The sequence below is a fragment of the Medicago sativa genome, chromosome 5, assembly GCF_051527215.1.
Source record: "Medicago sativa cultivar Bolivia chromosome 5, Bolivia_mono, whole genome shotgun sequence".
In the NCBI taxonomy this organism is placed as follows: Eukaryota; Viridiplantae; Streptophyta; class Magnoliopsida; order Fabales; family Fabaceae; genus Medicago; species Medicago sativa.
The window spans coordinates 79,949,748-79,975,352 of NC_140753.1; the positions used below are offsets into that span (position 1 = coordinate 79,949,748).

Consider the following 25,605-nt stretch of genomic DNA (forward strand, 5'->3'; position numbering starts at 1 on the left):
ATGTATGAATGCTTGGAATGCATGATTGGTTGGCAATTTGGCAGAGAAATTTCACAAAGGCAGACAAGACATTGGAAAATGGGGCACGTAGTGGCTCGTGCTGCAACATATTCACAGGGGAAAACCTCTTTGGAGAGACCGTCATTTGGGAGACGCATCAAAACCATGGCTGAGGGTAATAAAACTTGTAGAGGAGGGACCCTTGGAAAGTCCTTGGATACAGGTCGCCGTTGCTAGGCGTGTCAGTGCTGGGTAAACATTGGATGTTCGCATCTGTGGTCAATGCTTTTTCAATATTTCATTCTTTCATTTTTCATTTTCAAACCCCTATTTTTGCCTGAACCGCCCTTTCGGGTTTTCGATTCACCGGGGAGTAGAATTCTTTTCATTGCCCCATTTTTGCCTGAATTGCCTTCATAGGTTGTCAATCAGCGGGGTGCTCATTTTTGCCTAAGCCGCCCTTTCGGGTTTTCAACTTAGCGAGCTTTTCATTTGTATTTTTTCATTTTTTCATTTCATTCTGTTTTTCATTCTTGCCATTGTCCACAGATCATCCTGGGGAGTAACCTGCTTGTAACATGTATTGAAATAGACATTGACATTCATTCATTCATGCATGTTTCATTGAAATATACCTTGTTGCTCAGGTTTGCTTTCAAAATAGACAGGAAAAGATTTTTCAATTTTCAAAGATGTTTGTTTCAGACATTAACATTATCAAATAGAAAGAAAAATGTTTTGTATATAGCTTTGAAAGTAGAAAGAAAAATAGAGCTTCAAACAGTAGAAAGGCTCAAATTGACGTAGAAGAGTGAAAATCAGCCAAAGGCGTGACTTCACGGATTTACAAAGCTTGGAAGATGGTAATTTTATTGGTTGGTGATACATTGAACACGACGACCGCTACATTTCATAGAAATTTTGAATCCCCAAGTACAGAAGCCTCTGATGAAGAAGATTATTGACAGTTGCAGATGCCCCAAGGGGTGATGGTGATGTGCCAGATATAGTTACTTGTCTTTTATTGTCAACCTCATTTTTGCATGAACCGCCCTTTCGGGTTTTCGGCTCATCGAGGCGCTCATTCTTGCCTGAGTTGCGTACAATCCCAGCGAGCTCTTTCATATTCATTTTTTTTTTTGTCCCTAACTTTTGCCTGGATCGCCCTTTCGGGTTTTCGATCCACCGGGAAGCGCATTTTTGCCTAGGCCGCCCTTTCGGGTTTTCGACCTACCACGCTGTTCTTTTCTTTCTAGACAAAGTATTTCTTGACTATATCGGCATTAACAGGATTTGGGAGTTCAACACCATCCATGTGTGTAAGAATCAAAGCACCACCAGAGAAAGCCTTCTTGACAACATAAGGACCTTCATAGTTAGGTGTCCACTTGCCCCTTGGGTCGGGTTGCTGACTTATCCTTCTTTTCAATACAAGTTCGCCTTCCTTGAATTCTCGAGGTCGGACTTTCTTGTCAAAAGCATTCTTCATTCGAACTTGATACAACTGTCCATGAGTCATAGCATCCATACGTTTCTCTTCAATCAGATTCAATTGATCATACCGACTTTGACACCATTCAGCCTCAGTTAACTCTGCTTCCATAATCACTCGAAGAGATGGAATCTCCACTTCCAGAGGGAGAACTGCTTCCATACCATACACAAGAGAGAAAGGGGTTGCCCCGGTTGAACTGCGCACTGTAGTACGGTAACCATGCAGGGCGAAAGGTAACATTTCATGCCAGTCTTTGTAAGTAGTGACCATCTTCTGAACAATCTTCTTGATGTTCTTGTTAGCGGCCTCAACTGCACCATTCATCTGAGGTCTATAAGGAGAAGAGTTGTGATGTTCAATTTTGAATTCTTCACATAAAGCTTGCATCATACTATTGTTCAGATTGGAACCATTGTCAGTGATAATTTTGTTGGGAACACCATATCGACAGATGATGTTATTCTTGATGAACTTGACAACTACTTGCTTGGTCACATTGGCATAGGAGGCAGCTTCAACCCACTTGGTGAAATAGTCAATTGCCACTAGAATGAAACGATGTCCATTGGAAGCCTTTGGTTCAATTCTTCCGATCATGTCAATGCCCCACATAGAGAAAGGCCATGGGGAAGACATAACATTGAGAGCATGTGGAGGCACATGAATCTTGTCAGCATAGATTTGGCACTTATGGCATCTCTTAGCATGTTTGTTGCAGTCACGCTCCATAGTTATCCAGTAATAGCCGGCTCTTAACAGTTTTCTTGACATGGCGTGACCCGAAGCATGGGTCCCAAAGGTACCATCATGTACATCATGCATTAACTTCTCAGCTTCTTGTTTGTCAACACACCTCAGCAAGACCATGTCATAGTTCCTTTTGTATAGGATTTCTCCGTCCAGAAAGAATCTGCTAGCCCATCGTCTCAAAGTCTTTTTATCCCTGTTGGAAGCACCAGGCGGATATTCACGATTTTGCAAGAATTGTTTGATGTTGTAGTACCAAGGCTTTTTGTCATTCACATCTTTGTCAGCTTGATCTGGCATATTTTCAATGGTAAACACATGAGCGGGTCTATCAAGACGCTGCACTTTGATTACGGGCACATCATTCCAGTGATTGACACGAAACATGGAAGACAAAGTAGCGAGAGCATCAGCCATCTGATTTTCATCCCGAGGGATGTGGTGCAATTCAACCTTTGTAAAGTATGTCAACAGACGTCTTGCATAGTCACGGTATGGGATTAGCTTCTCATGATGAGTCTCCCATTCACCCTTTATCTGATTGATAACAAGTGCAGAATCTCCATAGATGTCAAGGTGTTTGATTCTCAGGTCAAGAGCTTCTTCAATGCCCAAGATGCATGCTTCATATTCAGCTATGTTGTTTGTGCATTCAAAAGTTATTCGAGCGGTGAAAGGAATGTGGTGCCCCTGCGGAGTTACAATGATGGCTCCAATTCCTTTACCATAAGCGTTAACAGCACCATCAAACACCAATCCCCACTTGCTATTGGGGTCCGGCCCTTCATTGATCAGTGGCTCTTCACAGTCTTTTGCTTTCAGATACATGATCTCTTCATCAGGGAAATCAAACTTAATCGGCTGGTAATCATCAAGAGGTTGACAAGCAAGATGCTCAGCAAGGACACTTCCTTTGATTGCTTTCTGAGCTTTGTACACAATATCATATTCAGACAACAACATTTGCCACCGTGCAATCTTTCCAGTAACAGCAGGCTTTTCAAAGATGTACTTGATTGGATCCATTCGGGATATCAACCAAGTTGTATGATTTACCATATAATGACGTAGGCGTTTGGCAGCCCAGGCTAAAGCACAACAGGTTTTTTCAAGCATTGTATACCGGGTCTCACAGTCGGTGAACTTCTTGCTCAGGTAGTAGATAGCATGCTCCTTCTTACCAGTCTCATCTTGCTGTCCGAGAACACAGCCCACTGAATCATCTAACACTGACAGATACATAATCAAAGGCCTCCCTTCCACTGGTGGGACAAGGATAGGTGGCTCTAACAGGTATTCTTTAATACTATCAAAAGCTTCTTGACATTCATCATTCCATACAACAGGTTGATTCTTTCTGAGCAATTTGAAAATTGGTCCACAAGTAGTGGTCATGTGAGATATGAATCTTGAAATGTAGTTCAGACGTCCGAGGAAACCTCTGACTTGTTTTTCAGTTTGAGGAGCTGGCATCTCTCTGATGGCTCGGACTTTGTCAGGGTCAACTTCAATGCCTCTCTGGCTGACAATGAAGCCTAGCAACTTTCCAGATCGTACACCGAATGTGCACTTGTTAGGATTCAGCCGCAGCTTGTACTTTCTCAATCTTTCAAACATCTTTTTCAAATACACAACATGCTGCTCTTCATCACTTGACTTCACAATCATATCATCAACATATACTTCAATCTCTTTGTGGATCATATCATGAAACAGAGTTGTCATACCTCTTTGATAGGTAGCACCAGCATTTATCAAGCCAAACGGCATCACTTTATAACAGAATGTTCCCCACGGAGTGATGAAGGACGTCTTTTCTCTATCTTCAGGAGACATTCGTATCTGATTATAACCCGAGAAACCATCCATGAAGGAGAACACTTTGGATTGAGCCGTACTGTCAACAAGTACATCAATATGAGGCAGTGGGAAGTTATCTTTTGGACTGGCTTTATTCAAATCTCTGTAATCAACACACATTCGAACTTTCCCATCTTTCTTTGGTACTGGTACGATGTTGGCAATCCACTCAGGATATTCAGCTGTCATGAGGAAACCCGCATCAATTTGCTTCTGTACCTCAGCCTTGATTTTGAGAGCCATGTCTGGACGAGATCTTCTCAATTTCTGTTTGACAGGAGGACATTCAGGTCTTGTCGGTATCCGATGTTCCACGATCTTGGGATCTAGACCCGGCATATCTTCATAGGACCATGCAAAGACATCTGGATAATCATGGAGGAGCTGAATAATCTTCTTTTTCACCTCTGGCTCAAGTGCAGCACCGATCTTGATCTCTCGCTTATTTTCTTCAGTACCCAAGTCGACGAGTTCAATCTCTTCCTGGTGAGGCTGAATGGCTCTTCTTTCTTGCTCAAGCAGTCGAGTGATCTCATACGGTACCTCTTCATCATCATCCTCATCTTCAGCTTCATATACAGGGAATTCAAAATTTGGATGAACCATAGGGTCGTTGTGTTCAACGGGTTTATTATGGTTCAATCTGCATAATATGATTGGGATAATTTTAGAAAAAGTTTTTCATGCAGATTTTTGAAATTAATAAGAAAAAAAAAAAAAAAAAGATGTCTTGGTTTTTTCTGGCATTACCATCATTTCCAAGAAAAAAGGCACTAAAAAGTAAAAAAAACAAAGAGTCGTGAGAAAAACGACAACTTTTATTGATAACGGCAATGCCGAAACAAACACGCCCTTACAATGATATCACTTTCGCCTTGGGCAGAGCGAAAGGATTGTTATTTTGAAAACGAAGAAAACATGAGCAACAAGACACATTACATGGAAGCATGCATGACTAAAGGAACATCAATGGCTTCCCAATTTCTCACAGTGCCTCCTGGTATAACAAATGCAGGCACGTGACCACCTTCAGCGGCATCTTCAGTAATAGCATTGATGAACCCAGCACTGTAGAAAGTTCCCTTTGAAACAGCAGATGTCGGGGAGAATCCAAGACCCTCTTTACGCTTGTTTTCCAGAATCTGAATCACTTTGCCCCAGCCTGCAGCTTGCCCTGCTTGAACAGCCTTCTGGGCGTCCTTTAGTGAAGCCATGCTAGCACCAGCCCTTCGGGGCTCTGCACCCTCAACAGTCAATCCTTGAAACGACGTCCCTTCAGCGGACCCTGCTTCAACACAAGAGAAAGACGATACTTGGCTAACTAGATATGCTTCTTCACCATGCACAGTGACAATCTTACCGTTCCTCATGAACTTGAGCTTCTGATGCAAAGTGGACGTGACTGCTCCAGCGTCATGAATCCACAGTCTTCCGAGGAGACAACTGTAGGAAGCATTGATATCCATGACTTGGAAAGTAATTTGGAATGTCTCGGGACCAATGGTAATTGGCAAGTCTACTTCCCCGAGAACATCCTTGCGGGATCCATCGAAAGCCTTAACCAGATAGCTGCTACTCCTCAGAGAAATTCCGTGATGGCTCAATTGCCGTAGTGTTGATTCAGGCATTACATTCAGAGACGATCCAGTGTCTACCAACACATTGGATATCATATCAGACCCACAGTGCACCGAGATATGTAGAGCCAAGTTGTGGTGCCTCCCTGCTTCGGGGAGCTCATCGTCACCGAACCCTAAGTTGTTGCAGGCAGTAATATTACTCACTATCCCATCAAATTGATCCACAGAGACTTCGTGGTCAACATAAGCTTGCTCCAGTATCTTCATTAACACCTTCCTGTGAGCTTCTGAGCTCATAAGTAGAGACAAGATGGATATCTTTGATGGGGTTTGTAGCAGCTGGTCAACAATCTTATAGTCACTTTTCTTTATAAGCCTCAGGATTTCGTCCAGATTGGACTCTTCAATAGATTGGCCTGCTGGGCCGGGATTCTTGTCAACAGGAGGAGCAATTGGTGGAGTTATTGTGGCAATAGGTGTCACCACCTTCTTTTGAAACAAGGGTGGACGGACTTTTCCACTTCTCAGAGTTGTAATTTCACCGGCAACATTGTCAACTGTAGCTGGGGATACCAAAGGCACCTCCACTCCGTTCTCAATCATGGTTGCGTTGTATTTGTAGGGAATTGCTTTGGTAGAGGTATAAGATACCGGACCAGGTAGCCTGATCACCAAAGGCTCAACATTCTTTGCCTGAGATACACTTTCAACAGGAGAGTCATGGAACACTGGCACAATCACACATACATCACTGGCAATCAAGTACTTGTCATCCATCAGGCTCTGTGTCATACCCCAAATTTTGACCACTTTGCTCTGTTTTTACCCATTTTTGTCTATATTTCAAAACGGCTTAATTTCTTTTTTTATTCGCTTTAACCAGTTAAAATTTCTTCAGTCGTTGTTTAGTAATTTAAAGTCTTTTATCTTGCAAGTAAAATTTTGTTCGCGCTTTATCTAGTTGAAATCGCTTTAATTGTTTTTTAGACATTTTAAATTTTTACGCGTGCTTTTAAAGTCTTTTATTCATTTCTTTGATAAATAGACCTTTTTAGGTAAATTCTTTTTGTCCGTATGATTAAACTGTTTAAAAAGTTTTGTTCGTGTTTTAAAACCACCGCGAGTTTTAGTCGTCTCAGTCGAAGTTTCGACAGCTTTAAATTGTATTACATTTTTTTATCACTTTTATATTATTTTACGATTCTATTTTATTTTATTTCATTTTAACCATTTATTCTTTTTGCTTTTAATGTCATTTTTATTTTGTTTTATTAATAACTTGTTTTGTCTCAAATCCATGTGTCCTTTGTTAATTGGTCCAAGAAGCATCTAATTCTTTCCTTTGTCTCCAAGTTTCTTCAAGGGTAACTTGGTCTTTAGTCCATTCATCTTTCATAACCTAGTTTTTTTACTATAAGTAGTGTTGCCAATCATTGGCAAAGGGGGCTGCACAGAATTTTAGAGGCTGCACAAACATTCACAATAACATATTCCTTCTGCGGCAGCAGCCCTTTTTTTTAGATCAAAACCATTTTCCTCTCAAATTTCTCAAGAACCTTCATCATATTTTCCAGCAATATCAATAATATTCATATCAAGCTTCACAATCACAAATTCATTTCCGTTCACCTTACAATCATAATCGGCCTAAAACCCTCATTCATATCAAAGCATCATCTCATACCAACACCTTCAAATCCACTCACAACACAAACTCATAGTTTCATCATAAATCCAAACAAGATCACAAAAATCCGATTCATCAACAACACTATCAAATTCAAAATCTCATCATAAACCATTTTTCAATTCACATGAACAACCAAACAGATAACAAGAGTAGAAGATGAATCCGAGTCAAGCGGAAATACAAACAGATCAGAAGGAAGAGAAAATGAAGCTTTCACCAACAATAACACATCAAACTGATTCCCTTTGCATCAATATATAGGCTGGTTTGGACATAGACAGCAAGGAAGAGAATCGTTTTTCCCTCAACAACAATCAAAGTCAGAACAGAACCGAAGTACAAGTTCGTGAAGCATACAGAGGTTTTCTGGAGCATTCCTTTGCCGTTTCTCACTGCTCTAACAGAGGTAACTTTCGTTTCATCCCTTTCTTCGATCTGCACCGTTTTCATACTTGTATGTATGCCAAAATATGCATATGACCGCGCTTTGATATATGTATGTTGTTGTTGCTTCAAAACATTTTGAATCCGAATTTGAAATGTAGATCTAGATGTGTATGCTTGTTGTTTGCGGTTTTTGATTTGAGAAATTAAAAAAAAAAAAGAAGTTGTTTAAACTTCCGACGCGGTGGCGCCGCCGTCCTTGACCGGCGACCACCGTGCCGGAACATCCATCTTCATCTTCCCCGTTTTCCTGTTGTGAAGAAAAAGCAAAGTGTTTTACGGATTTAAAAAAAATTTAACTAGAGAGAATAAGCACAAAGTGGCTGAAAGAAACATAATATGCTTATATATCCCCTTTGCTGAACCGGTTCGGTTTGAACCGACCCGGTTCCTAAACCGGTCCAGTTTAGTTGACCCGCTCCAATTTCCTGACCCTAGCCCAACTGTTTTCATGCTTTCTCTATCTTGCTTACTGAATATGCCCCCATGAATGCTTGTTGCACCCTCCCGTTTCATTGAAAAAACTTTCTTCTGGCATTGGATCTTTTAGTTTACTTCATTAAAATTTTAACATGTTAATTTTAGTCATGTTGCTTCACGCATTTTAGTTTAAAATTATGTTTTCATATCATGCATTCTTATATAGTTTGATTAATCTTAATTATGCTTTCATGAATTGTTGTTCAAATGGTTTTTCACGTCATGCATTGAGTCATTATATGGTTTCTTCATTGAATCAGTTTCCATCATATACATTATAGTCTATATAGGCTTTTTAAACAAAAATCATTCCATGCATTTTAAATTGAGGCTTTAACTTTCATGACATGCATTTTTTTCATTCAATAATTTAGTCTATACTTCATGCATGTTTAGACCTAAAAAAAAAAACCATTATATGCGTATTTTACTTCTTTGAGTTTTGCTTTACTTAGTATATGTGTTCATCTTGTGTGTTTACATTTTCATATTCGGTATCGCTTTATTATTTTAGCTTGTTTAAATCTCATGATATTAGTGTGTATTGTAGGAATTGATGTAATTTATTTCTTGTCATAGAATTAGGAGGGTATGTAATAGCGTAGTAATTGCACACACCGACACTTACACCGACACCATACTACTTATTTATCGCTTTACGCTCGCTTTATTTCTTCGCATCGTTACGTTCGTTTACCGTTAGTTTAGTAAAACATTTTTATCTCAAAAAAAATTAAATAAGCAAAAAGTCAAAAAATATTTTCTTAATAAACCTTGGATCCAAATCCAAGATGTTTTTTCCTTTATTTTCTTAATCAAATTTCTAATGGATCTTAAATGAACTTAGACTAAATTTCACAAATAAAATGAAACAACCTCACTCTCATTTCATTCTTCTATACCTTGAGGTCTCGCAATCCTTCTCAAAATCATTTTTAAAAATAATTAAAATCAACCTAACCCACCAAAAATATTTTTTGAGAACGAACTACGGCGGTTTTGATCCCTTTTAAGGGTACGTAGGCAGAGGCTTTATTCCTTTCAAATCGATTAAATAAAAATAACCAAAACTCCCACTTCTTCTCCCTCCATTCTTTCACTTCAACTTTAAACAACAAATTTTCAAATAAAAATAAAGTTAGAAAGAGGTTCTCACGGAGTACCGTGAACGACGCGGGTGCCTAACACCTTCCCGAATCGTAACCAACCCCCGGATCCAAAAAGGGTTTTTCAATCTCTTTTTCCCTTCCCAAGAATAAAATCGAGCAAGTCCGGTAGATTGAAGGTTCAAGTCCAATCAATGGCTTGACACCCGAAAATCTTGGTCTACAAAATTGGCGACTTCACTGGGGATCCTACGCGGGTTAAGCCCACCTTTCTTTCTTTATTTCTTATGTTTCATCATTTGTATATTCTTTGTAAATACGAGAGTGGTGAGATAAGCTCTATACCCGGGCTTGAGTGAACTTAAGATAGGATCGGGTATAATCATAGTATCCATGCCAAGAGTACTCTTCGGCATTGGTACATGTGATAACCCACTCAATGGAGGGACCTTGGAGATATACCGTTGTTGTCGCGAGTACTCGCGTATGGCATGATACTTTCAAGGGACCGTCGAAGTTGAGAACTTTTAGTCACCTTTAACCCATCTTGGCCTTTTAGGACGTAGTGCGGTGGCTAGTCGAGAGTACTCTCGTATTGGTCGTCACGCGATACTACACCCAAACGAGACTAACCGATGAATATTGTTGGAGCGAGAGTACTCTCGTCGCCTAACAAATATTCGGACGTGGTTGAAAACTTTGGGAACCTTGGTAGAACCCTTGTTACAAGTGCAAATGGAAACCTTAGTTCTTACCAAATGGCGTTATTGTCCTTAAGCTCCAACATTGTATATCTTAAACCTCATCATGTATTCCTTGCATAATCATGCATACATGCATTCATCCATAAACCTTTTTTGCATCAAAAATATTGAAGGATTTAGACAAGTTTTTTGTAAATATCAAAGGAATGAACCTTGTAAGAATGAACACCAAGCAATACAACTTCAAAAATCTTACCTAAGCTTTTGCTTTTGTTAAGAACTTCTTCTTTGGTTTCGTTCTTACCTTTTGAAAAGAAAACCGCTTGCAATATCTTTACAATTTTCAAATGAAACCATGTTCCTCTACGATGTTTACAAATTAGCTTCAATAAGTCCTTCAAAAAAAAAATTCACATTTTTTTGCATAAACATATCATGCATCATCTTTGCATTCATAGTTTCTAGTCCGTGTCTCATACTTTGTTTTTGCCTACAAAAGGTCAATCTATCAGTCTACTCGCACCTACAACACTCGAGCAAATCAGAATGGATCATCTTGAACAAGAGAACCACAAGCTTCGTGAAGAGGTGACAACCCTTCGGGCTGAAAATGAGATTTTGAGGAACTTGGTATCTTTGATGACGGTTGCACAGAGTCAGCCATTATCTCTTCCAGTTGGCAGCACTCAAGCTCAGACGGTTGCTTCCACAACCCCGATTTTAACAGTGTTTGCTAGTACTCCTCAACATGCAATGCTGGAAGGTTATCTCTGGAGTACACCTTTAAGTTCTGGTGAAGTGTTCCACCCTGGTGTCTCTAAGGTTCAAAATCCTCTTGTGCAACAGACAAAGCCTATCTCTCAATCGGGCCCTTCGTTCCCTCAAGCTACTATGACCTACTCATCACCTTTGGTTCATACTACTCAGCAGGGCCCTGGGCCAACCTATCACTCAGGAAATGTGGTTGCATACGACCGGATAGCTGAACTGGAAGAAAAGTTTGACAGAATACAGTTGGAATTGAAAGCTCTTCGTGGGAAAGAACTGTTTGGGAAAAATGCTTATGATCTTTGCTTGGTTCCCAATGTCGTGATACCACCCAAATTCAAGGTCCCTGATTTTGAGAAATACAAAGGGAACATTTGCCCTGAGCTTCATTTGGTAATGTACGTGAGAAAGATGTCTGCTCAAGTAGGCAATGATGAGCTCCTTATCCACTGCTTCCAAGATAGTTTGACTGGTGCCGCACTGATATGGTATATGAGTCTGAGCAAGGATGATATCAAAACTTTCAGTGATTTGTGTGAGGCTTTCGTCCAGCGATATAACTACAACTTGCACTTGGCCCCAAACAGAAAGGAATTGCAGGCCATGACTCAGAATGATAATGAATCCTTCAAAGCTTATGCCCAACGTTGGAGAGATGTCGCCGAACAAGTCCGTCCACCTCTGGAAGAGAAAGATTTGACCGAGATCTTCCTGGAAACTCTGGATCCGTTCTATTTTGAACATATGCTTGCAAGTGCATATGGCAATTTCGCGGATATGATGACCGCGGGCATGCGTATTGAAGATTGGGTTCAAAAAGGACATTTGATCAAAGAAGTTGTTCCCACTAATGGTTCAGAAGAGGAAGACCAGGAAATGAGTGTGGCAGAAAGTCAGCCTCAACAACCGTATCCGGCTTATTACCCTGTTGCCGCTGTTATGCCTGTCACAAATGCTCTGCAAAGTTCGGGTTATCAACCCCAATTTCAGCAATATCAACAACAGCCCCGTCAACAGACTCAGAAAGCACCACAGTATGATCCGATTCCTATGAAGTATGAAAGGTTGCTTCCCTATTTGCTTGAGAGGAATCTTGTCCAGACCAGGCCACCTCCTCCAACACCGAAGAAATTGCCAAAGCGGTGGAGACCTGACCTCTTTTGTACTTTCCATCAAGGGGCACAAGGTCATGATGTTGAGCACTGTTTCTCTTTGAAAATGGAAGTCCAGAAGCTGGTCAAAGATGATCTCATACCTTTTGAAGAGTTTGGAATTTGAATATGCAAGTTAATCCGCTATCGGATCTTGGAGCCTGATGTTGATACATGGAATGTTTAGCTGCAATTGGGTCGTTGCTGATGTTTATTTCTACTACTCATTTGTTCAATTAATATGTTTGTTTGTTGCTTTATGTTTTTCAAAAAAAAAAAAATCCTTTCGTCCCACCCGAGACGAAAGTGAACTTGTTTAGGGCTTTTTGCTTTATGTATTGTCATCATTAATTAAAAGGTCGCTTTGATCCCGACTTTGTTTTTATTTTGTGCTTTTTCTGGAAAAATGGTAATACAAAAAACCAAAAAAAATCTTTTTCTTTAAATCATTTCCACATGTATGCATAATCAAAATGTTTATATCAATAATCAAATCATGCATTAATAAACCCGTTGAACACTTGAACCATGTGCTCTCTCTCGACTTTGAGTTCCTTGTATCCGAGACTGAAGAGGAGGATGATGAAGAAGTTTCCAATGTGATTTCTCACCTACTGGGGCATCTTGTCCATCGAAGCTGCAAATATCAAGAAAGATTGTCCAGAAGAGGACTTTCATGTACAAAGACCAGCACGAGATGCTACCATCTGCCTTGCAGGAATATTATACTTCAAGTGCACACTTCAACAGGGGCAACCCCCCCACCATCCCTCAGTATACAATATAAAGGCAGTGCTCTACAGGGAGGTCAAAGTCCTATCAACAGAGGTTCCAATGAAAGCTAAAGCTTGGTTGAATTCAAAAGTGTTATTGTCGTGTGCCACTGACAGTTATATCAAGTATTCGACAAAGGGGGCTCGTCCCCGTGAATGTCAAGAAAGTGGCTTTGTGCTCAATAATACGTCACCGGATTCCAGGGGCAAAGGAATGCCTAATTACAAAGAATGGTGACAAACTTGTATGTCCTGTGAATGCCAATGCAGTCAAGAAATACTTTGTTAAAATGAAAAGCTCGATGAGTCGCAAACATTAAAAAGCGGCTTAGGCAAAAAAGAGCGTCTCGATGGATTGAAAACCCGAAAGGGCGGTCCATGCAAAAGTTAGAGAAAAAAAAAATGATGTTTATCTTGATAGGTTGAAACTCGCAAGGGCGACCTATGCAAAAGTTAAGGATTATGACAAAGTAACTGCATCTGGTCGGACATGACTCACTTGGGGCACTTCAGTAGTCAAAAGATTTTCGTCTTATGGCAAGGTAACTGCGTCAAATCAGATATGATTCATCTGGGGCATCTTAACTGTCAAAAGGATCTCCGACATGAAGCATCTGCAAATCCAAGACTCGGAACAGTGAAACTCAAAGTTGTTAGAGAGCATAGCGGTTATTGTGTTCAATGTACCTTTCCCAAATAATTACCATTTTCCAAGCTTTTTAAAATTCGTGGAGCTACGCCTTTGGCAGGTCACCACTCCTTCACATCTAATTTGAGCCTGTGCCCATTTATTTGAAATTCTCATTTATTCTGTTTGCATAAGTTTCTTCTATTTTTGATGTGAATACTTAAAGCAAAAAAATTTAAAACTTTTTAATGTCTTTTGAAAAGCATAAACAACAGGTGCATCTTCTTTGAACTTATGAGTAGTAGAAAACATACATCAACATTCGTCTCAAGGACAGTTAAAGTCTGCAAGGTAAGCATGACAAAAAGCTGGGAGATGACCTCTGTCAAAAAAAAAAAAGAAAAGAAAAGAGCTAGCTAAGTCGAAAACCCGGAAGGGCGGCTTAAGCCAAAAATGAGCGTCCCGGTGGATTGAAAACCCGAAAGGGCGGTCCAGACAAAAATTAGGGGCATACAAAAAGAATATATTCCCGGTGGATTGAAAACCCGAAAGGGCGATCCAGGCAAAATTAGGGATTCAAAAAAAAAACAATACAAAAAAAAATGAATGAAAAATAAAGACAGAGGCATCACAGTTCAAGTGGGTCGAATGGAAAGAATGCACTTTGTGCTCGCTTACAAGTGGCGACTTCTGCCAAATTCTTGATTGATGAGTTGTTTCCCTAAGTGGATTGATTATTGGGCTTTCTTCCCTCAGGTGGTTTGATTATAGGGCATTCTCCCTTCAAGTGGTTTGATTGTGGGGCATTCTCCTTTCAGTGGTTTGATTAATGGTTTGTTTCTCCCTTAAATGTTTTGATTATTGGGCTCTTTATCCCCTCAGCTGGTTTGATCGTGGGCTTTATCCCCATCAGTGGTTTGTTTGAAGGGCTTTACCCCAACAATGTCTTGATTCATCTCCGGTGATGTTATCCCCAATGAAGATTGCCGAGTGTTTGTACCGTGATGCCCGTCCATCTCCCGTCTTACATGTCCTGTTTTGTTTCATCGAGTTCACTTGTCATATACAGTTATACAGTCATATATTCATACATTCATTCATACATATATTCATGCATATAAACATTCAGGCACACATAACTTGCATACAAATATCATTCATACATGATTGCATTGACCACCTTGTGTCCTATTTCAATTGTATTTCAAAAGTGTCATCCCCAGTTGTGTCTAATCAAGAGATGTCACCGATCAAACATTTTTTTTCCAAGTGTCAGTTTCTACAAAAGACCAGTGTGTAAATACATTTCAATTTCCCCAGTATCTGTCCAATTTTATTTGGTTTGTCTTCATACAGCTATCTTACAGATAGTAGACAACCTTTCTCTCATTTGTCTTCATACAACTATCGTACAGATAGTAGACAAACATATCATTCATTTGTCTTCATACAGCTATCTTACAGATAGTAGACATTGTATCTTTCATTTGTCTTCATACAGCTATCTTACAGATAGTAGACAACCATTCATTTGTCTTCATACAGCTATCTTACAGATAGTAGACAACTTTTCTCTCATTTGTCTTCATACAGCTATCTTACAGATAGTAGGCAACATCTCTTTCATTCGTCTTCATACAACTATCTTACAGGTAGTAGGCGATGTCTCTTTCATAATTCTTACCTTCATACATCTATCATTGTGCGATAGTAGGTATTATCTGTCTTTTTGTTCCCCAGTGAACCTGTTCTATCCCCAGAAGAGTCGGAATCCCTTCCTTCTGTTCGTCTTTGCCCAGTAAAGGTAATAAACATGTGTTTATCTTTTTTGTGATGTCGTCTTTATCACGGGTTGTTGGTATTACACAAGCTTTATTTTCCGTGTCAAGCTTTACTTTCCATTTCAAGCTTTATTTTCCGTCTCAAGCTTTATCTTCCGTCTGAGCTTTATCTTCCGTTCAAGCTTTATCTTCCACATTTTAGTCCTTACCACGACAGTTGGTAACAGACAAGCTTTATCCTCCGCATGTTGTCTTTACCACGGAAGTCGGTAATAGACAAGCTTTATCTCCCCAGTGATACTTATCAGTTTGTTCCCCAGTCAGTTTATTTTTGTCGTCTTTGCATTCATGCTTGCATCGTTTGCATTCATATCATTATATTCATTGCATTCTCAGCTTTTCAACTGGTCAAAATTCGGTGTACTTAGTATTTAAGTCTCTTCGACCCATCGATTTAAAAGTCTTCTTTCAAATCTTCGTGACGAAGAAACTTAAATAGGGGCATCTGTCATACCCCAAATTTTGACCACTTTGCTCTGTTTTTACCCATTTTTGTCTATATTTCAAAACGGCTTAATTTCTTTTTTTATTCGCTTTAACCAGTTAAAATTTCTTCAGTCGTTGTTTAGTAATTTAAAGTCTTTTATCTTGCAAGTAAAATTTTGTTCGCGCTTTATCTAGTTGAAATCGCTTTAATTGTTTTTTAGACATTTTAAATTTTTACGCGTGCTTTTAAAGTCTTTTATTCATTTCTTTGATAAATAGACCTTTTTAGGTAAATTCTTTTTGTCCGTATGATTAAACTGTTTAAAAAGTTTTGTTCGTGTTTTAAAACCACCGCGAGTTTTAGTCGTCTCAGTCGAAGTTTCGACAGCTTTAAATTGTATTACATTTTTTTTATCACTTTTATATTATTTTACGATTCTATTTTATTTTATTTCATTTTAACCATTTATTCTTTTTGCTTTTAATGTCATTTTTATTTTGTTTTATTAATAACTTGTTTTGTCTCAAATCCATGTGTCCTTTGTTAATTGGTCCAAGAAGCATCTAATTCTTTCCTTTGTCTCCAAGTTTCTTCAAGGGTAACTTGGTCTTTAGTCCATTCATCTTTCATAACCTAGTTTTTTTACTATAAGTAGTGTTGCCAATCATTGGCAAAGGGGGCTGCACAGAATTTTAGAGGCTGCACAAACATTCACAATAACATATTCCTTCTGCGGCAGCAGCCCTTTTTTTTAGATCAAAACCATTTTCCTCTCAAATTTCTCAAGAACCTTCATCATATTTTCCAGCAATATCAATAATATTCATATCAAGCTTCACAATCACAAATTCATTTCCGTTCACCTTACAATCATAATCGGCCTAAAACCCTCATTCATATCAAAGCATCATCTCATACCAACACCTTCAAATCCACTCACAACACAAACTCATAGTTTCATCATAAATCCAAACAAGATCACAAAAATCCGATTCATCAACAACACTATCAAATTCAAAATCTCATCATAAACCATTTTTCAATTCACATGAACAACCAAACAGATAACGAGAGTAGAAGATGAATCCGAGTCAAGCGGAAATACAAACAGATCAGAAGGAAGAGAAAATGAAGCTTTCACCAACAATAACACATCAAACTGATTCCCTTTGCATCAATATATAGGCTGGTTTGGACATAGACAGCAAGGAAGAGAATCGTTTTTCCCTCAACAACAATCAAAGTCAGAACAGAACCGAAGTACAAGTTCGTGAAGCATACAGAGGTTTTCTGGAGCATTCCTTTGCCGTTTCTCACTGCTCTAACAGAGGTAACTTTCGTTTCATCCCTTTCTCCGATCTGCACCGTTTTCATACTTGTATGTATGCCAAAATATGCATATGACCGCGCTTTGATATATGTATGTTGTTGTTGCTTCAAAACATTTTGAATCCGAATTTGAAATGTAGATCTAGATGTGTATGCTTGTTGTTTGCGGTTTTTGATTTGAGAAATTAAAAAAAAAAAGAAGTTGTTTAAACTTCCGACGCGGTGGCGCCGCCGTCCTTGACCGGCGACCACCGTGCCGGAACATCCATCTTCATCTTCCCCGTTTTCCTGTTGTGAAGAAAAAGCAAAGTGTTTTACGGATTTAAAAAAAATTTACTAGAGAGAATAAGCACAAAGTGGCTGAAAGAAACATAATATGCTTATATATCCCCTTTGCTGAACCGGTTCGGTTTGAACCGACCCGGTTCCTAAACCGGTCCAGTTTAGTTGACCCGCTCCAATTTCCTGACCCTAGCCCAACTGTTTTCATGCTTTCTCTATCTTGCTTACTGAATATGCCCCCATGAATGCTTGTTGCACCCTCCTGTTTCATTGAAAAAACTTTCTTCTGGCATTGGATCTTTTAGTTTACTTCATTAAAATTTTAACATGTTAATTTTAGTCATGTTGCTTCACGCATTTTAGTTTAAAATTATGTTTTCATATCATGCATTCTTATATAGTTTGATTAATCTTAATTATGCTTTCATGAATTGTTGTTCAAATGGTTTTTCACGTCATGCATTGAGTCATTATATGGTTTCTTCATTGAATCAGTTTCCATCATATACATTATAGTCTATATAGGCTTTTTAAACAAAAATCATTCCATGCATTTTAAATTGAGGCTTTAACTTTCATGACATGCATTTTTTTCATTCAATAATTTAGTCTATACTTCATGCATGTTTAGACCTAAAAAAAAAAACCATTATATGCGTATTTTACTTCTTTGAGTTTTGCTTTACTTAGTATATGTGTTCATCTTGTGTGTTTACATTTTCATATTCGGTATCGCTTTATTATTTTAGCTTGTTTAAATCTCATGATATTAGTGTGTATTGTAGGAATTGATGTAATTTATTTCTTGTCATAGAATTAGGAGGGTATGTAATAGCGTAGTAATTGCACACACCGACACTTACACCGACACCATACTACTTATTTATCGCTTTACGCTCGCTTTATTTCTTCGCATCGTTACGTTCGTTTACCGTTAGTTTAGTAAAACATTTTTATCTCAAAAAAAATTAAATAAGCAAAAAGTCAAAAAATATTTTCTTAATAAACCTTGGATCCAAATCCAAGATGTTTTTTCCTTTATTTTCTTAATCAAATTTCTAATGGATCTTAAATGAACTTAGACTAAATTTCACAAATAAAATGAAACAACCTCACTCTCATTTCATTCTTCTATACCTTGAGGTCTCGCAATCCTTCTCAAAATCATTTTTAAAAATAATTAAAATCAACCTAACCCACCAAAAATATTTTTTGAGAACGAACTACGGCGGTTTTGATCCCTTTTAAGGGTACGTAGGCAGAGGCTTTATTCCTTTCAAATCGATTAAATAAAAATAACCAAAACTCCCACTTCTTCTCCCTCCATTCTTTCACTTCAACTTTAAACAACAAATTTTCAAATAAAAATAAAGTTAGAAAGAGGTTCTCACGGAGTACCGTGAACGACGCGGGTGCCTAACACCTTCCCGAATCGTAACCAACCCCCGGATCCAAAAAGGGTTTTTCAATCTCTTTTTCCCTTCCCAAGAATAAAATCGAGCAAGTCCGGTAGATTGAAGGTTCAAGTCCAATCAATGGCTTGACACCCGAAAATCTTGGTCTACACTCTGGATATCATTTTGCACCACACAACAGCCCATAGGATTCTGCAGACATTCTGAACAAGAATCATGATCATGTTTGAACAGAGAAGCCTGGCAAAGTTTGACATGTAATGGCACCAAGGGAGTAACGACATTGCGGACATCCAACATGGGACCCTCTTGAGGAACGGGAATCCCTTCAAAGGTCTCAATCATGTTAACAGCAGCATGGTTTGGAAGCGGATTGTCAAGGACATGAGGCACACTATTCTCAAAAGTCAACCGTCCTTTTTCTATCAGATCTTTCACAATATATTTCAGAGCAAAGCAACCTTCGACATCATGGCCTTGAGCACCCTGATGGAATTCACATGTTAAGTCCTGACGGAACCTGGGAGGCAATGGATTAGGTGGAGGCTTGCCTGGTCTAGTAACACAGTGTCCCTTAGCCAATAGAGTTGGGAGCAGCTCACCATACCGCATTGGTATTGTTGGAAAAGAAGGTTTGGGTCGGGGACCCTGTTGTTGCTGCCGTTGCTGTTGAGCAGGAGGCTGTTGTTGTACTTGTTGAGGAATGGCATTGACGGGCATTGGTGGTTGACCCGGTGGCAGAGGATATTGCTGGTAAAATGGTGGGAAGAAAGGGTGTTGAGAGTATTGCATGTAGTGATAAGGCAGAGGTAATTGTGTAGCAGCTGCAGATGGGTTACCAGACACCATTCCTACGTCAGATTCTTTCCTCTTGTGATGACCGTTACCGTACTTCTTCGGTGCACTGTTTGAAGATTCACCTTTCTCAAGAACAATAATACCATCTCGGACAGCCTCTTCTAGGCGCGTTCCCATTGTAACCATATCAGAGAAGTTGTTTGGGGCAGAGACTATCATTCTCTCCTTATATTCCTTCTTCAGAGTCTTCAGGAATGTCTGTGTTAACTCTTCCTCATCGAGTCGAGGAGAAACACGGGCAGCTGCCCCTCTCCACCTCTGAGCATATTCACGGAAGGTCTCATCTGATTTCTGAGATAGGGCTTTAAGAGAGTCCCTATTTGGCCTTAGACGGGTATTGAACTCATATTGACCTTCAAAAGCAGCAGCGAGTTCCTCAAAGGTATGAATGTTATCTTTGCTCAGACTAGTGTACCAATCTGCTGCATCATCTGTCAAGCTACTCTGGAAGCAGTGGATCATCAGTGCATCATTGTCGGCGTAGTTAGCCATCTTTCGGACATACCGGATAACATGGTTATGTGGGCAAGAAGTCCCATTGTACTTGTCAAATTCTGGCTCTTTGAATTTCTTAGGAACCTCGAATCGGGATACCAGGCATAGATCACGAGCTTTAGCAGGAGCACCATTGTTTCCTCGGCTAGCCTTGACCTCACGGAGTTCTCCAGCCAACTCCCTCAACTGTCTCTTCGTAGCTTCTATCGCGGGATCTTGTCCACGCGGAGTGTCAACATCAATCACCTGTTGCACAGTGTGTAGGATAGGGTCGGTAACAACAGTAGTCACCTGAGGCATAGCAGTAGATACAGGAATCTGTCCTTGACCAGCAACACCAGAAACACCAGCAGCAGTATTAGGAGAGTAGTAAGCTGAGAGGCCATAAGGACGGCCATTGGGCATAACAAAACGAGCATCAGTAGCCACAGTAGATAGTGGGATAGAGGGAACCACCTCAGTAGTAACTGGAATAGAAGTGGCTGGCTGTTCTTGTGAAGCCATCATAGCGGACATAGCGTCATGAGCCTTAGCCAAGTCTTCTTTCATAGCAGCCAATTCGGCACGGAGCTGAGCATTTTCTTCTTCAAAGTTAGCCATCATTCTTCTCTTGTGAAATCTTGTTTGATGAATTCTGTCTGGTTGGTAGACTTTGCGAACACGAGCCACTTTTCAGACTGCGGCGGACAAAACCAGGAGGCAATGAGCACGAGGGAAGTTTTTTGTGACCAATGAATGCATATGATGCATGAAATGTGTTAATGCGTATGCAAAAAGACTCTTTTTGTGTTATCGAAGGGTTTTAGACAAATTATAAACTTGTAAACATTACTAAACAGCAATTAACATGAACGGGACACAAACAAACAACATATAGTTTTACAAGACAATTTCAACATAAACAAATGGAAATAACAACAGGAAATGGAAATTCTCAAGCATAGGAAGTGGAAGCATCATCCTCAGACTCAGACTCATAGCTGCAGTATCGTGCATAGAAGTCACGGGCACCTCTAGCCCTCTTGGAGTCCCTCATGAGCAATCTATCTTTCTCCTCAATCTCTCTCTTAGCCTTAGCTAACTCTTTCTTCAGTGTCAAGACCTCATGAGTCTTCTGCTCATCCTTTCCATCCAAAGTCATGATCAAGTTCTCAGCCTCATAGTATCTAGCTCTCCACTGATGTTTCTCCCGACTCTCCATAGCTAGATGCTCCTGATACATCTCCTGGGTAGGTGGGAGTAGAGGCAAAGGCATGGTAGGAACAGATGCAGACACATATCTCATAGAGGGGTAAGGCATACCAATCTCCTCAGCTTGGTTTATCACCCACTGTGTATAGGCCTCATGAGCAATACCGGACCTTACACCCATGTGCTTCACCTCTTTCTTCCGAAGCTTAGTCCAAGCTTCCATGAAATCCTCTCTTATTCCCGTGGGAGCATTGGAGTAGTGAAAGAAGTAAGGAGCCGTAGCAAGATTGATGGGCTTATCTTTCATCGGGAAACCAAATTGTCGCAAAGCAAGCTCCGGGTTATAGTTGATTCCACCCCGGGTACCAAGAAGAGGTACATTAAGAAACTTTCCACCACCAAAGATAATTTCCTTAACCCTAGAAGCGGGAGTGAGCCAAACCACTTCATTAGGAGTGAGAGCCATAATCCTTTGTGAAATAGACCAATTCTCCGGATTGTCGTGGAAAGACTTCGGAAGGTGCGAAGTAAACCACCTATAGAGGAGAGGCACACAACAAAGAATGTATCCACGACCCATGCCAGAACGATCATGAATAGCATGGTAAGTGTCAGCTAGCAAAGTAGGAACCGGATTCTTGGAGTGGAAGATCATAATAGCATTCATGTCCACAAAGCCATCAAGATTCGGAAAGAGAATAAGCCCATAGATGAGAAGTGCAAGAATAGCCTCGAGAGTGTCCTGACAAGTGGTATTGAGGTTGGCTTTCCCAAAAAGATACTCTGAAGTGAACCCTCGGATGCGTGCTTTAGTGACAAGATTCTTGGAGACATCGGTGGTCTTGAGATAGAGATCCTTAGCAATAACCAATGGAGTAAGAGGATTTTCAGGTCCTGAGAAAGGTATCCCCTTAGCAATAGATAAACCCATCAAGGAAGAATAAGCCTCTAGAGTAGGCACCAACTGAAAGTCGGGGAAAGTAAAGCACCGATACTTCGGATCATAGAATTGCACTAGAGTGTACACAAGCTTCTCATCCACATTAGTATGGAGAATAGGAAGTAAAGCCCCATAACGGTGTCGGAAACCGGTCGGATCCTCGATCTTGAGCGCCAAATCTCTCAAACTAGCCAAATCCACTTCCTTGAACTTGTAGGACTTAGTCATCTTCATCCCTACAATGTTTACAAATTCAACTTGTCTAAACCCTTCGATAACAATGCATGGAAAAAGTTTATGCATGTATGCATGTATGCATGAATGCATGATTATGTTCAAGTTCGGAGAAAACATGGTGGGTTGAAGTTCAAAGTCGAGGAGTCATGGGTGGACACGGTGTCCGGTGAATCTAGGGCTTTAGGATAATAGTAACCGGGTTCTAAAAAGGTTCCCAAGTTGCAACCTCTCCGACGTATATCACGGTGTCACGAGACAACACTCGCTCCATGATTATACGTGGAAGGTCTAACTTGAGTGTAGTATCGCGTGACGACTAAAACTCGAGACAACACTCGGTTTAGCCTCCGCACTACATCCTAGAAAATGGCCATGGATGGGTTTGGTTATCTACGGTTCATAGCGTCATAGAACAATTAGAAGTAAAGTGCCTAAACGCGACAACACGCGCTGACAACATCACCCCCAAAATGCCTCAGCTATGTGGGATTGGTCGCATAATCCAAAACACGAGGCAACCCCCGGAATGAATTGTCGATTATATCCCTCCTAAATCCTAAGTTCACTCAGCCCGGGTGCAGGACTTTTGATATTCTCACCCCACACGTTTGCAAGGAATTAAACATTTATTCACATAAGAAAGCAAGTAAAAGAAGCAAGTAAAAATACAAGCGCAAGCGTGGAAATAAAGACTAGGCGTAACTCTCGAATCTCCCCAGTGAAGTCGCCAGCTGTTTTATCTTGGTTTTCGGGTGTCAAACATTGATTACGTTTGAACCTTTCTAACCGGTGATATCTTATTTTTTCTTGGGAAGGGAAAAAGTAAGCAAAACCCTTGAGAATCGAGGTCCGGGAGTTGTTTTCGCTACGGGAAGGTGTTAGGCACCCATAACGACTATAGTAACCTATAGGAACCGTCTTTAATTTCTACGCGCGCGCTTTATTTTTAAATGCTATTTTGAAATGTTATTTACACCTAAAGTTTGCTAAGTGAAGGATTGGAGGGAGAAGAATGTGTTTGAATTTTTATTTTATTTGAATTGAAGGAATTTTGTTCCTTGCCTACGTACCCGTTTAAGGGATCAAATCCACCGTAGTTCTCTCCCAAAAAATGTTTTTGTTTTTGTTGGTTGATTTTAAGTTTGAAAATGGATTTTGAAGAATAGAAGGAGGCCTCAAGGGCATGAGATTAGGAAATTGTGAGGTTTGATTAGTGATTTGCAAAATGTGGTCTAAGTTTGATTATTTTCATTGAAATTTGATTAAGAAAATGGAAAAGAAAATGCAATGGGATGTTGGATCCCAAGGTTTATTTGGAAAAGCTTTGAGTGAAGTTGTTCACATTTGTTTGGAAAATTGGTTTTTTCTAAGTATAAACCCTAGGCATTCATCTAAGCATACAATCCTAAACATACATCTAAACATGCATATTCTAGCTACTTATCTAAAGTGGTGTGTGTGCATGTGTCGGTGCTTGTGTCGGTGTACATTATTAGAGTCCATTGTCCTTTACATCATACCCTAGATACATTCTATGGCCTCTTTGCCAAGAAAATTAAAAGCATGAAAGTAAAATATTACAAGAATTCCTAAGTGTTTACATTCTAATTTTTGTACAAATTAAGTTGCAAGAAAGAAATAGAGATGAATATGGTATGAAATGATGATGCTTATGAAATGATGAGGCATGAAATGAAAGGAGTTAGTAGCACATGACAATATCAAAGGAAATGAAGCAAGAGAAACACTAGAATATAAAGGATAGAAAATGAGTGCAAATATAGCTAAAATTTGTTCATAAAATGCAAGAACCAAATGACCTATAATTCTCACATTCCAATATATTCTTAAAGGTTTAGAATCAAGCCTTGGAATGGGAATTAAGGCCACATGATTTACTTGGCATTTTAAAACCAACTTCAAGCATATTTACATTATTTAACTACACAATGACTTGTAAGCTAAGTAACCTACCAAGACTCACAATTATGCAACAATATTAAACACAAACAGTAGCTAAAATCCTATGAACTCAAGTAGTATAGGTCACCAACATTCATCAAGCTATTTGGATTAAAATCAAGCCAAGTCTCATTCATTTTTAGCACAAAATATGACAAAGATAGCAAGAAAATCAACACCTTATTTTTTTTAACCAATTTTAATATATGAAAATTATCACAAAATGCTACAAAAATATCAAGAAACCTACATGAATTTTTTGGAAATTTTTTAGAGGTTTTTTGGACTAAAAAGTGCAAGAAAAATTATTAATTCTAAAAAAATAAGAAAAAAACTTCAAATATTTTTCACAGGCTTTAGCACAAAAAATATCACAAAAATGTTAAGGAGAATATCAAGAACACATAGAAACAAGATTCAGGAATTTTTTTAACAAAGTTTTGGACAAGCAGGGGTGTACATAGCAATTTTCAGCAAAAACGTAGGAAACAGGGGGGGTTTGAACAGCAAGCAGTCAACAGGCATGAACAACGGGCCCAAATCCAAGTGGTATGGGTCGGGTAGGGTCAGGAAACGGTTTGAACCGGTTCATTGGCCTATATAAGGCCTTGAACCGGTCCAAGGCATCACTTTAACCCATTCTTTCTCTCTCTAGGTCAAATTGGTACTCTCTCTTCTCTCTACATCGCCGGCGGGATTCACCGCCGTCGGCGAAGGTTCCGTCGTCCTCTTTCTTAGTTCTAAGACCTATTTCACTCCTTTTCTCGCCACAAACATGGATCCAACACTTAAAACGTAAACATATCCATGAATCTTTGTAGATCGTGCATGAGATCTTTGATTTTCGAAACATTTTCAGTTTTTCTTTAATCTTTTTGATGAAAAAAAAAACGAGTTAAAACTCGTAGATCTATGTTGATTCATGGATACATGTTATTCATGCACTTTTGGCTGAGGTTTTGGAAAGAAAACGAGAGAGGACGAAGAGCTTACCTGCGAGAACGATTTGGAGGAAGCTTCAATTCGTTCTTTGATCTTCTGGCAAAAACTGAGTTGTTGAATCTTTGTGATGTTTGATTCGAAACCCTAGGGTTTTGGATTGACTTTAACCGAGTCTTTATCTGGTTCCATTGAGCATCTTGATTCAGTTTTGGTGCTGGCTTTCTCTTCGTACTCTCTGATCAGATTCTTCTTCGATTTCT

General features: G+C 39.5%; 1 protein-coding gene across 1 annotated transcript; it reads left to right on the top strand.

The window, feature by feature from the left end:
• The first annotated feature begins 6,971 nt into the window (after nucleotides 1–6,971).
• Nucleotides 6,972–18,610, top strand: LOC146925526 (uncharacterized). The gene is made up of 2 exons (XM_085710438.1): nucleotides 6,972–7,778; nucleotides 10,606–18,610. Exon 2 carries the CDS (start codon nucleotides 10,653–10,655, stop codon nucleotides 12,150–12,152), a length of 1,500 nt encoding a protein of 499 aa, XP_085566564.1. The 5' UTR covers nucleotides 6,972–7,778; nucleotides 10,606–10,652; the 3' UTR covers nucleotides 12,153–18,610.
• Nucleotides 18,611–25,605: the final 6,995 nt, after the last annotated feature.

Excerpts from the sequence above, each read along its gene's own strand:
- LOC146925526 (XM_085710438.1), top strand. The coding sequence starts at position 10,653 with ATGGATCATCTTGAACAAGAGAACCACAAGCTTCGTGAAGAGGTGACA.